Genomic DNA, 14194 nt, shown 5'->3' with positions numbered 1-14194 from the left:
TGAGATTCGTATGTAATATTATTCATTACAAATGAAAAGAAAATTACTAGACCGTAGTACTAAGTAAGGTTCTAAAATACGTCAGATACTAGTTGTGAAAGTTAAGACTTAAAACTTAAGCCATCATAACAATGTCATCATCACAGACCAATGCAGCAAAAATAAGAAAAACTCAAACCAAAAAACCAAATTCAACAATTCACTAATTCACGACTTGGATTCTTTTGGAGTAGGTTACCCAAAAAAACCTTTTTTCTAACAAACGGTATCCTTTACCCTTTTTTCTAACAATGGAACCGGTTAGCCACTGCCAAACTGCCTAGCCCCCACCCAATTTTTTTTTCCACATTTTGGCCTAAAATAGATCGGTCTTTCACCATCTAGCGTATAGGCCGATTTTTAGAATTATGGTACTAAGTGGTTATAAGATCGTATTATTTGATCGATAATTTACATTATTTTAAAAAAAACATAGTTATTGTACCTTCAAAAGAGAAAAAGTTGTAATCTTCATTTAACCATATGATAATAAAGTTAATTTTATATTTTAAACCTCCTATAAAGCTAGTAGCTTGTAGCTTTTTAGCCTTCACCCAAACCAAAAGATAGGACGGTTTTAGTAGACCTCAAGTTTCTCAACGTTCATTGACTGTTCTTTCTTTTGAGTCCAAGTTCCAAACTTTCAAGTTCATAACACCCAAATGGAAACCACTTTATCTGTTGTTTTGAGAAATCAAAGCGACCCACCAACACGTTAAACTCCAGTTCCATGTATCCATTATTATTCCATCGCAATCTCCTCCAACAATCTCGCACATTTTTGTCTCCAGATTTTTCACCCCTCAGATTCCGCTGTCTGCAAGTGGGTTTAGTCGTCCACTTTCCCCAATGGATTCTGACCGAACAAAACTTCCAGATTTTCTCTCCTCGTTGAACTTTGCTTAGGATTGAGAAAAAACAAAGGGGTTGATTGAAATGATGGTTACCAGGAAATTCCACGTGCTCAGAACCCAATTCGATTCCGTTGCTAAGGGTTTGCTGAGCAAGACCCTGTACGGAAACATGGTTGGAGTCGTTGGTTCTATGTGGGTTCTGGTTTGCAGCTACTTTTTCTTTGTTTTTGGATTCGTAAGCAGATACATGCTCAGGTATGGTCAAGTTCGAGTCTGTGATTTTCCCAGTTGAAAAGTTTGATAGGTTTGAACTGATTAATGGGTTTCTTTCCTTTTTCAGATTCCAGGAAGATAATCCGAGAGATCAAAGTCAGAGTTCTTGGATTTCAGACATGAATGTGTTCAAAGAAGAAGAAGAAGAAGAAGAAGACGCATTCTTTGATTCGTCTAATAGCAAAATTGATGAGGAACACAGAGAAGAAGAAACAGGGGATTTGGGTTTTTCGGAGACGGTGTCGGCCGCGAGCACTGATCCTTACGAGTTCAGGTATGGGAAAGATGCTAGTTGCTACATGGAAGAACCGAAAGCTATGAGCTTTGTTGTCCAAGAATTGTACGCAGACTGGAGCAATTCAAATACTTATGGTAATCAGGAGAAAACAGCGGCAGAAACAGAGGATGTCGATGATCAAGAAAAAACAGAGGATTTTGATGATGTTCGAGAAAAAGCGCATGACTTGGCTGAAAGTGTTTGTACAGAAGAGCACCCTTTTCAGAGTTTTAGTTTTATGAAGTATCCGGTTGCTGAAATTGCGCCTTCGGAGACGGTTAAGCATCCGGAAACTGCAAGTTTTGGTGAGCATGATTCATCAGATGATGTTCAATCGCTTGTCGAAAATCGTGCCGCGGTTTCTGATTCTAAACAAGAGTCGGTTACATCAAGAGGAGGAACTGATGAGGTGGATTCAATTACTTACGAGTTTGTGGTGGGAAGAAATGTGAGAGAGCGATTGGAACCTCAAAGCCTAGTGATCATGAAGGGAGATGAACAGACGGTTAAGATGAACACGGATGATTTTCAATTGCATGAATTTAGTATCCCAAATAGTAAAGAAGTTCTTTTTTCAGATTCAGAAAATGGTTCTGATGATGAATATATCGAATTATCAGACCCCCAAATTCAAGTTTCTGACTTTAAGGAGGAAGTTGGTCCTCAAATTGTAGAGCAATCAGCAGAAGAAATTGGATTGCAGGAGGCAAATTTCGGGTCGAATCGGGATGGCGAAGACGAGGATGAAGAGCCATGGGAGCATGATGATCTAATCGAGCAGCTGAAAAATGAAATAAGAAATGGGGGAGGCGGGAGGCTTCCGACAATTTTAGAGGAAGAAACTGAGGGTACAAAGACGGTGGATAATCTGAAGCTGAAGCCGCTGGTTATGGAGGAAAAGCTCGAATTCAAAGATCGAATGGCTGAGATTCAGAAGGTGTACAAAAGCTACGCAGAGAAGATGAAGAAGCTGGATATCTTGAACAACCAGACCATGCATGCAATTGGTAAGTTTGACATAAAACCACTCTGTTTCAATTTGTTTTACATTTGTTTTACTTGATAATTTATCGATTTGCAGAAGTAAATTAAGTCAATAGAGTCAAATTAGTATGTCTGGCCTCTTGGCTCTAAGTTCGAATTCTAAATTTTATGAGTTAGAAATATCTCAGTTTTGCTTTAGTGCAAGAAAAGTCATGAAGTAATTTTGTATTTATTTGCTAAAATTCTAAATTTTATGAGTTAGCAATATCTCAATTTTGTTTTAGTGCGAGAAAAGTCATGAAGTAATTTCGTATTTTATTTGTTCATTGGATTTTTTCAATTTACATGCATTCAAGAAGATTTGGTCGTTTACTTTTTAGTATGCATGGCTGAATATTATCTCTCATCTCATTAAGTTAGATGAGCGTATGAAATCCTTGAGCAACACGACTCAATTTTGTGTCAAGTCTTCTGTTAGCTCCAAGTACTTTATATATTTTCTTAAATTCTGTTTTTAACTCCGCCTCACAATGATTTAACAATAATGTGGTTTAAATTTGTATTTAGCGAGAATCAAACTTAAAATCCTACTTACAAATAAAAATGAATACTACTAGACTATACTGTAATACTAAATAACAACCTTAGCATCCTTGGAGAATATGTTATTTTCTGGGCCGGCAACATCATCTTTATTCCTATCATTTTCCACTAATTATCGGGCATCAATTTTTTTAATTTAATTTAATTTTTAATTTTTAATTTTTTTATTTTTTGTGGGGTGGTGGAGGCCAGTGGGCCTAAGCTTGGGTTCGGCATTGATTCACAAATCGATTTCTATACATTAAGGTTTCTATCAAGATCATACATTTATTTTTATTCGGAGTCAATTTATAATTAAAAGGATGTATACCTAATAATGTTTACTTTTGTATAATAGTAATGTTTACTTCGACATTAAGGTTCGCCTTTCTACGTAATAATATGACATTATCGCATGAATGTTTTTAATGTAAGGATGTAGTGTGTATATAAAGCGCCGTAAGTTTAAGAAAGTGAAGTATAGAAAATAATTTGAACTATTACACATTTTTGTTATTTTTTGCGCCACATCGAAGTACTTTTTTCCTTAGTGAGGATCACACTTCAGGTTTCTCACAGGCCTTCAGAATCTTTGGTTGACTTTGTATATGAGTTATACTAGTTGGTTAAGACAGTGTTTTTTTTTTTTTACATTTAAATTTGAATCCTCTTATATATTAGAACAATTTAAAATATCGTATCTGTCTAACGTTGATCATTGCTTAATTGATGCTTATACGCAGGTTTTCTCCAGCTGAAGGACCAAGTGAGATCAATGTCAATCCAAAAATCTTCAACGTTTCCACTTGGGAAGTCTCTTATTTCACAAAACTTATGGGGATGCAAAACACAAAGGCACCCCACAGCTCTTGCTCCAATGCCAAAAGTGGTCGGGGACTTGCACAAAGACTTTGAATTGGTGTATGTAGGGCAGGTTTGCCTTTCTTGGGAAATACTTAACTGGCAGCATGGAAAAGCCCTAGAACTGCAGCAATATGACAATCAAACATCTCATCATCGATATAACCTAGTAGCTACTGAGTTCCAACTGTTTCAAGTGCTCCTTCAAAGATTCATAGAGGATGATCCGTTTCAAGGCCCCAGGGTCCAGCATTACGTGAGGAATCGATGCGTTCTTCGTAACCTTCTCCAAGTTCCCACCATCAAAGGTAACGTTTGCAAGTTCGAGTGTTTGATATCTTGAACAATCAGACCATGCATGCAATTCACAAGTTTGATAACACAATATGTCAAATTTACATTTCTTTATGTGTAGATAGCTTTTCAAATTATATAACAGTTTCGTATTGCGTCGCAGATGATAAGAAGCATCTAACAAGAGAGGAGGAGGAATCGATTATTTTGAGTGGAATGCTAGTGAAGATCATCGAAGAATCAATGCATATATTTTGGAACTTTGTTCGTACGGATGAGAGGAATGCCAACCTAAAGGGACTTCAAGAGACTCAGGTCGACCATAAGGATTTAGAGCTTCTCCTTGACATACGGAAAGATCTCCAAAAGGTTTTACATACTTTTCGTAAAATTAATTTTGATTGAGTATTTTCCATTTTGTGTTATACCCAGTTTTACTACATTTTTTACGGTCTTGCTCGAACGAGGGACAAAAGCGCCAGCAATTGTGAGCAATTCTGAATATTGAACAACACATTTCTCATCCATACACTTGGTATTTGATCATACTAAATGAACAAGAACTCACTATTGCTCTCTTTTTGTCCTTCCAAAAAGCGATACTTATTATTTACTTGTTGCATTGCAGAAGGAGAAAAAGCTTAAAGAAATACATAGAAGTGGAAATTGTGTAGTGAAGAAGTTCCAAAAGCACCAAGAGAGACGACTTGAGCACGATTTATTCACTGCTCAAGTTGAATTGAGGTTGATTTCAAGAGTGCTAAACTTGTCAAAAATCAAAACGGAGCAGTTGGTTTGGTGCCACCAAAAGCTGGAGAATATCAATTTTGTTCATAGGAAGGTTCATGTGGAGCCCTCGTTTTTGCTTTTCCCATGTTGACACTTTTTGTATGTTAACATGGCAGGATGTGTGCCATGCCATTTTCTGCACGTACGGATGCTGGTTTTTGACATACTTGTAAAAAATAGGTAGAAAACAGGTGAAGTAAATTGTATAGTTACATTCACATGTTGGTGGAAATAATTACTAAATAAAATTCATTACAAAATAGCTACACTATGTTTTTGTTCCTAATAATTTTACGAGTAGACGATAGGTTAGGAACACGTTTTAGAACACGGTTGAAAGTACTATCGAATCCAGGAGTTTCCTGTTAGAAAAATAAGTCGACGAAGCACACACCTAACTCATCAACCAGAATCAGATTGCCACCATTTTGCTCCTTTTTTCCCGAGGTTAGAGTTTTTGCCCGACAACTATACTCAAGATAAAGCGTTTGTGAAAACTATAGGGCATCGTAAGTAGCAAAAAAGGCTAATAGCGACAATAATTATCTCGTCTTTATTTTGATTTACAACTTAAAATTGATTTCATCACATAACAGTATTTCAAACCACACAATACATTCTAAGGGACATTTCACATGCAATTTCAGCCTTGTATTTGTAAAAATTTGGGGGAATTGGATCCTCTCCTGAGCAAAGGCTCGGGATCCTCCTGACCTAATAACACGGACTGTTGGATTTTGATCCAACAGTTACAAACAGGAAATTCTTCTAAAAATTATAATAATTGTAGCTGTTGGATCAAAATATAACAATTCGTGTTAATGAGTCAGGAGGATCCCAAGTCTTTGCTCAAGAGAGTATCCAATTCCAAATTTGGGCCCCAAATGAATGAACTCATTGCATTGTCCCAATAAATCCCGCAAATATTTTGTCAAACCCACCAAAGGATGTGGATGCATTGCCAACACTTGGTCATGTTGCTTAACAAATAAAGGAAAACTAATAAAAAGAGTTTGAAAACTTTGAGTTTTAACAATAAAGACAAAATAAAAGGTAAAGTGAATAGTATCATAATTGATTTTTTTATGTAAAAATGTGGTTTTTCGTTAAAATGAACAGTACTGAGAGTTTTTTTATTAAATCTCAACAAATAACTCATGTTCCAACAAAATCAGTCCAAAATCCAAATAAAAAATAGGACCCGGATTGTTTGCCCTCTCTCATCCCATCCCCTTCTCATCTCCTCCTATTTTTGTGGTCACGGTTATGCCACTTCAACATTTTATATTGATTTTTTTATAAAAATAATAAGATAAAAAACAATAAGAATATAAAATATTGACATGACTTAATCGTGATCACATAAATAAGAGGGAATAAGAATTGTATGAGATGGAGAGGGTAGACCATTCAGATCCTAAAAAATATGAGAAATGTCAGATCCAAATAAAGTAAAGAAGAATAAAGAACAAGGACTTTGATCTTTGATTCTTGACGCGTTTGGACAAAGAGGGCGGTGGATCAAATTGAATACAACAAAAATGGATTAAAGTAGGAGAGGATTAGTGGTGGTTCCCAATTATCTTTTCAGAATCTCATAGATAGGATGTGTGTTATCACATCTTTCGTCAATATTTTATATTAATATAAATGAGAAATGTGGAGAACCTCTTAAAAGTGTCCGTGGATTCCCTGCTATAAGGTTTTACAAACTGGACACATATATTAATGTTAAATAGTAAGATGGTAAAGCGTTCATAAAGAGCCTTATTTTTTAGAGACTTTCCTTAGCATCTCTTAAAGTGAAACGATTCATGGACTATCTATGATCTCATATTTTTTTACATAATATTAGTATGAGAATTAAACTCAAATAGTGAGGTGATAAAGATCTCATAGTGAGCCTCACTTTGAAAGTCTCTTAGTATTTTTCATATGAATTGTGCTACTCGCACACACTCTTTATGTCTTCGTAGCATTTTTTTATAAGGAAAACTAATAAAAATGATTTGAAAATTTTGAGTTTTAATGATAAGGACAAAATAAAGGGTAAAGTGAATAGTACCATGTTTGACTTTTTAGTGTAAAAATATGGTTTTTTGTTAAAGTGAACAGTACCGTGGACTTTTCGTTAAAACTTCCTTTTTTATATGGTGGTGCACTCTTCTTACCTTCTGCACATTCGTTTTAGTTTCTGACAATTAAATTGAATGAATTAAAGAATATGAAATGACAAAAATTAATAAAAGATATATACGAATGATATCAGAAGTGTGGATAATACCACCCTTCTCATATATATATTCATCAGCGGCAAAGCATAGAAAGAAGGCAATGCCTGCCGCTTTGAGCAACCAACCAAATAAGGAAAGCTGGCGTTTGTTCAGGTTCCTGGGCAGTGGGCACCGCTTCCATCACCTAAAAACCCTAATTTTAATTATATTGTAATAATATTATTTTGGATTTAAGCCAACCCCCTCGCCTGCTGAGCTTGCCTTAAAAGCCCAAGCAAATACATCAAACATTCCAAATTAGACAACTGCATGCACTACGTGTATATGACAACATATCTTTTACACGCGTCCTTTCTGGTTTCGAACTTCATACCTAATCCAGGCGTCCACTGTTAAATCATTTTGCTCGTTCTCTTTGAAGTTTAAACATCATAGCAAATATGAATTACGTAACTTGATTAGAGCAGTGTACTGCTTATTTATACTCATGTATTTTAATATTAGTTTAACAAAATATCGCTTTGTTAAAATATATCATAACTTGATGTTATCTCAATCCTTTGTTTTAAGAAGTATTTACCCAACTAGTACATATATATTGTCACGGTCGTGTCTTGAACTAAATATGTGATTTCATGTATGTCATTTTCGACATAACATTGTATTATTAACTAAAAATTAAAGAAAGTTAATGTTTTACTATAAAACCAACTAGCAAATAGACAGTAACTCAAATACTTACAAGTATATGCAAAGTCTCTCATTTCTCCTCAGGGGATTGATACTCATAACACGCTCTCACATGCGGCAAATTTTCAAGACTAGCATGTGGACAACAAAAATCATGCGACATGGAGCACGTGTGGCTGTTGGGCTTCACACGCATGACAACATGCTTTGACACTATGAAAAAAATTGAGGTTCTATCATATAATTAAATGATAATGTAAAGAATAACCCAAATATTTATAAACACATACAAAGTCCCTCATTTTTCAAATATGGATTAACACTCTCAACAAAAATGTCATAAAGACGGTCTTTCCTTTCTCAGTGATCGATTGAAATATGAAGGGAAGACTGAAAAAGGATAAGAACATTATACACAGCTTTCACATAAGTAGAGGATAATATGGAAAATGATGGATTTGGTGATGTCAGAACGGAAGCATTAATATTATACAGGCAAAAGAACAAGTTTGATGAACAAGATTATTCATTTTTGTATGATGGTCCCAAATCTAATCTCCAATCCATTTTAAAGAGTCACGGGGACTCGGTTCTAAATCTAGACCTCTTGTAATCTTATGCTCCATCTCAAGAAAATTTAATTACCAGTAATCTTTTTATTATCTCCTGCAGTGAAAAACTACTTAAATTTGCCTTGGATGATTTGGAGGTTTGCCTTAGATCTAGTACTAGCTGATCCAAACGCCTATTATCTCTCCAACGTACCTATCTACACCTCAATGGTATTTTGAACCAATAATACATCGTGATCTTACGTAAATCTTGTATTTCTTATCTAAAATATTTCAATAGTAACTCAATACCTCATATTAATAATAGTATAATACAATGTCGTTTACTCGTAAACTCTTATCATTTATCAACAGTATTCTAATGTGTATAAAAGTCTTTCACCAGAACTTTTTTGGGTACTTTGAAGTATTCGGTATTTCAGATATTTTAACTATTAGATCTTTATTTTAAAATACAAAAAAATAAAATTTAATAGTTAGACACTCGGAGTAGCAAATACTCCAGATCCTCAATTTAAACTATATTTTGTAAACTATATGACGTGGATATTGATGATTGGATTATTAATTTTTTGATAAAAGAACAATAGATAGATTCATTATAGATCAAATACGTACAAAACACAAGAACATTACAGTATAGCTTCTTCAAACTATAAATCCGAGATTAGATCCGGAGGATCATCATCCCAAGTACAATTGAATCCTGAAAGAAGAGCAAAATGTGCTAGGTGATAAGCGATGCCATTAACTTGACGATGAACATGGGTGGAAGAAACTCAAGTGACTGATGCCATTAACGTCTTCGAATCTTCGATAATATGCCCAAATGACTGACAAATTAATAAAAGAATCATTAAGTGCAGCAACAATTTGGAGGCAATCACTTTCAAAAATCAAATTACGAAAACCCCCTTGCGTTGCCAAAATAAGACCATCCCTAACAGCCAATGCCTCAATATAGAGAAGAGAATGTTTCAATCTTCCTTGCAAAAGGCGCCACAAAAGCACCATGGTTGTCACTCCCCGATCCCGACATACGTCTAGGATCAACACGTGACGTCACCAAAAATCCGTATCTAACATACCCTACCTTTGGGATATGGGCAAAGGACAACTCAAGAATCGAAACTCAAGAATCGAATTGCATAGTAATTTTTCATATGCTTTATGGTTGCATCTAACCTCCTTGTTAGACTGCCTACGTACCCTCGATAGGGATCAAGCCATTCGTAGTTCACTTTCACTACCTTTGAACAATCATCACATAAATCACTATGTCCCAATATAATACCATACAACAGGCGTGCAACATCACAAGGAACATTCGATGAAGCGCAACATAATCTCTAGCCACATTGGTCAATGAGTTTAATCATAATGACAACAATCACAATCAACATCATTCCACAATCACATCAATCAATAACACATACCATACACCGAAATGCAAGGCTAGAGCGACACAATTTGGATGAAGCCTACATTTATGAAGCTGAAATCAAATCCAAGAAACCAACAAGTCAAATGATGTGATTTCAGACCACTTAATGAAATCTATCAACATCAGGTTCCAGACCACTCAACGGAATCAAGACAACAAAAGGGATTATGAACCATTTAACGGAATCAAAACACCAAAAGGGCCGGACCACTCAACAGAATCCAAACCATGATATGATTATGGACTACTCAACGGAATCACAGAGTAGAAGGGATTCCGAACCTCTCAACGGAATCTGAGCTGATACGATTCTGGATCACTCAACGGAATCATAGAGTATAATGGATATCAGACCACTCAATGAAATCCAAGGTATGATACGATTCCTAAACATTCAACGAAATCGCAGAGCACGAGGGATTTCGGACCACTCAACGGAATCTAGATGGAGCAGGGAACTGGAACACTCAACGGAACCCCAGCAGAAACCCAGTTCCGGATCACTCAACCGAACCGAGCGGAAGTCCAAGAAATATAGCAACGGTTAAAGAAGAAGACATGAAACAAGTACTCAAAATACAAAAGCTCAACGAAACAAGAAATGGAATAATGATACGATATGTAAACAAGTCTTGAAGCAACAAACCCCATGACAATGGATTCATGGTCCACTACTAACCCTCACATTTCATCACATTATGCCAAACATACAAATCAAACCACATTTCAAATATGCATGTCAAATCACATTTCATAAATATTTCCAATTCACAATCAAATCACATAAATTGATGACTAAAAATAAAAATAACAATTCAATAGAAATCACATTTAATAACTAAGTATACACAATATGGCACCACTAGTACGTAAATCGAGACACTCGTCAAATGAGAATGACACGTCATCATTCTAAGCCCAATAAACTCCATGGAATCTCAACAACACTCTAAGATCAGCAACACGCTAGAAGAAATCAGGCTAGTTAACTAAAAAGTCAACCGTCGATCAAGATCGAGAGTAGGTCCACAACCCTAGAAATCTAAACCGGAAGATCCGCCTATCAATTTTTTTATCCGTAATTTTCCAAAGTCCACATTATGCTTCTAGAACAACATATTAAAACTTCATTACGATCCAACGGTTGGATCTCTGCCAATTGCAAATTCAAGTGGCAGCCAACGTTTGATTTTATAAACTTAGAAATCCAATTCGGGAAGATTTGTATGTCGGATTCCTGACCCGTCAGTTCCTAATGTCATCAAATATTACATACTATTACGTATTAAAGTTTGATAATGATCCAATGGTCAGATCGTCAATTCATATAATGACCAAGTGGCGGTCTCTATCAAAACTATAGTCAATCGGACGTCACATATGGAATCAGGGTATCCAAATTAGTCTAGGAATGACGAGTGGGGTCTCGGCCCACCCGCTGCCCCGACTCGCAGAAAAATTCAACTATTTCCAAAATTTACCAAAATTCATAGAATTGTAGATTTAAAAGAGGGGATCAATTTTCATACCTGAGCCGAAATCCAATTCGACGGGGAAGTGCTTGGAAATACCTCAAACCTTCCAGAAGCCAAAAAAAAAAGTGTGCTTCAATCCATCACCTCTAGTGCTCCGCCGCCCCCAAACCTGTTTGGGCTTTATTCCTGGGTCAATGAGAGTTTAATGGTGGTGGAGATCTAAGGAAATTGTTTCACAAATGGTGGTTCAAAGTCAAGAAACATTCGGACCCGCTGGTGGTTTTCTTCGTAAAATCAAGGCTAAACATGTCGGGTTTGGATGAAGATTGATGGGAAAGTGGTAGGGAAATGATTTGGTAGTGGTGAGGAGCTTTCATTTGCTCGGAAAACGCCACGAGGGCATCAGAAATGGACGCCGGTCGAACCGAGTAGGGGTGAAAGAAACAGGTCAATGGGAAGAAGTTTTTTTTATTGCGTGCCACTCACCTCTTTCTTTTCCCTCCCTCATCTCCCCTCTCATTCGTCACCTTTTTACTCTCCCCTGCTTTCATTGGCCGAACTTCTCCCCTTTCTCCCCATTCTCATTGGGCAGTCCCCAATCCCTCATTTCTCTTATCTACTCTTCGTCCTGACTACACACGTGGCACCATCTCCTCTCATCCTGATCCAACAAATTTGGAGCCTTCTAGATTGAAGGAAAATTACCAAAATGTCCTTAATTTTAAACGTTAATAACTCATTCGTTATAGCTCCGTTTCACAAATGGTTTGTGCCTACGTGTTCATGAGATCGAGCTCTATTCGAAAATATAAATTGTGACCTAGAAAGGCCTACGGATTTTAAATAACTAATTTCCAAACTTCAAACTTCATAACTAGTTTAATTAAAGTCTAAATGCAAATAAATTATATAAATTCCCGAAAAATAATATAAAATCTCAATAATACAAATACGTAGATTATAACAGTCAAATCCAAGAACGAGATTTTACATTGGTCATCTTGGATTATCACCCCATCCCCTACTGTTTTGACAATTGATTCTATAAAAACACGTGGTATATCACTCCCTGGGTCATATTGAAAAATCTCTCCTAGAAAACGAAGTAACATGTCTGCAAAAGAAAGCAACTTTATACTACTAATGGAAAGCTAAAACATCGATTAATTAACTTTGCATTAAGAGAAATATTTCAGCTAAACATATGCTTAACATTCTCTTTAATCGTTATCCTCTCTAATCCCTTCCCTCTCAACCTCACCACCTAAACAGTTACTTAACGAACGAGCTAGCGAATTAGCAAGAAATGTTTATACTAATAAGCGTGATTAATTAACTTTAATATCTCCCAAAGCTTCCATCTTTCTCTCTGTTTCACGACGAAGAAGACGACCCATTGTTGGAAAGGTGAAGGGGGTTGGCATTGACATTGTTGTCGGCGATGTGAGCATTCATGGAGTCAAAACCATGTCTTTCACCCTCACCGTTGATCTCACTGACATTGCTGTTAATAATCATATTCCCGCCGCCGCCTACGCCGGCCGATCTCTCCAATCTCCTCCTGAGACCGTGCTTGTTATTGTGCATCCAAACCTTAAAAACTCCCCTCCCAATCCCCACCTCGCTGCAAAAATCCTCCACCGATCTTTCGTCGCTCTTTTGCACTCTCCACCCGACTTTCTCGGCAAAAGACGACATCTTTTCCTTTTGCTCCTGGCTGAACTTTGTTCTGGATCTCTTTTTCTCACCTGGGTACTTCTCCGTTTTCATCACAGCCGTCGGATTGAGCTGGTGCTGGTGGGGGTGCTCATCGGGCGGACCAGAAAAGCCGGAGCTGAGAGCAAGTAGCATTTGCGGCGGGGCAGCGAAATAGGAGGGGGGCAAGTGGGAGACTGGCGGCGGAGACTGCGGGCTCAAAGTAGGGTTGGGGCTGGAGCTCGGGCTGGAGCTTGAGCTGTGGTTGTTGTGAGCTGTTTTCGGCGCTGGTAGCAGGCGGTTGCGAATAACATTATTTTTGGGTCTGTACTGATCACGGCAGTGGAAGTTGCGGTGACAGCCACAAGCGGCGCATTTTAGCGAGGTGGGGTCAGCTGGGTTGGAGGAAGGGGAAGGCATGAACTCGCCGCAACCGTCGAGAGCGTGGCCACCTAAGCTGGCAGCATGGTTCTTGAGACATTCTTTGTAGGCAACCACCCTTGTTCGCTTCGGCTGAGGCTGGAATGCGCCGCTGGTGAAGGATAAGGACCTGCCACTGAAGAAGTTGAATTTGGGGTCCGTCGGCGACGGCGGTTCGGTGTCCGTATCTGGGGTTTGGATGGTGGCGGTCACGGTGGTAAAGTCCATATCCTTAGGCGAGAAGAAGCATAAGAAATTGACGGGCGGATTGGGAATTAATTAGGGTTTTGATATTAGGGAGTGAAATCTCAAAGGTGAAAACTTCAATAGGGTTTTGGAGGATGATTGAGGAGATGAAGGATGTAATGAAAAGTGGAGAGAAATATATAGATGGGTGTTTGTGGGGAAAGATATTTGATGTAGATTTAATTCGATAATTAGTGGCATACCTAAACCTGTCTCAGCTCCATAAAAACACAGACAAATTTCTCAACCACCAAATTAACCTAGGGGAAAAACTTAAGAATGAAAAATTCTGTGTCATTTCTTGAAGAGATTTTTCAATGTATCGAAAATAAAATTTAAATATAAAATGTTATAATATAAATAACTAGATATTTAAAAAAAAAAGTCAATCACTTGTATTACGACACATAATCTATCACACTAAAATTTCTTAAGAGATGGGGTTTAATCTGAGGTAACGTATGT

The 14194-nt window shown here is 37.1% G+C and overlaps 2 protein-coding genes across 2 annotated transcripts; one reads left to right on the top strand and one right to left on the bottom strand.

Moving 5' to 3' along the window:
* The first annotated feature begins 587 nt into the window (after positions 1–587).
* On the top strand, positions 588–5215 carry LOC126607126 (uncharacterized). The gene is made up of 5 exons (XM_050274576.1): positions 588–1148; positions 1234–2450; positions 3753–4178; positions 4328–4533; positions 4793–5215. The coding sequence occupies exons 1-5, from the start codon at positions 976–978 to the stop codon at positions 5042–5044; spliced, it is 2274 nt and encodes a 757-aa protein (XP_050130533.1). The 5' UTR covers positions 588–975; the 3' UTR covers positions 5045–5215.
* A 7312-nt stretch (positions 5216–12527) lies between these two features.
* Positions 12528–13943, bottom strand: LOC126607138 (zinc-finger homeodomain protein 11-like). The gene has a single exon (XM_050274602.1). The coding sequence runs from the start codon at positions 13709–13711 to the stop codon at positions 12743–12745; it is 969 nt and encodes a 322-aa protein (XP_050130559.1). The 5' UTR covers positions 13712–13943; the 3' UTR covers positions 12528–12742.
* Between the last annotated feature and the right edge of the window lie 251 nt (positions 13944–14194).

Source organism: Malus sylvestris, chromosome 16, assembly GCF_916048215.2.
Source record: "Malus sylvestris chromosome 16, drMalSylv7.2, whole genome shotgun sequence".
Taxonomy (NCBI): domain Eukaryota; kingdom Viridiplantae; phylum Streptophyta; class Magnoliopsida; order Rosales; family Rosaceae; genus Malus; species Malus sylvestris.
Note: the sequence above shows the minus strand (reverse complement) of the source record. Positions and strands in the feature narration are given on the sequence as shown.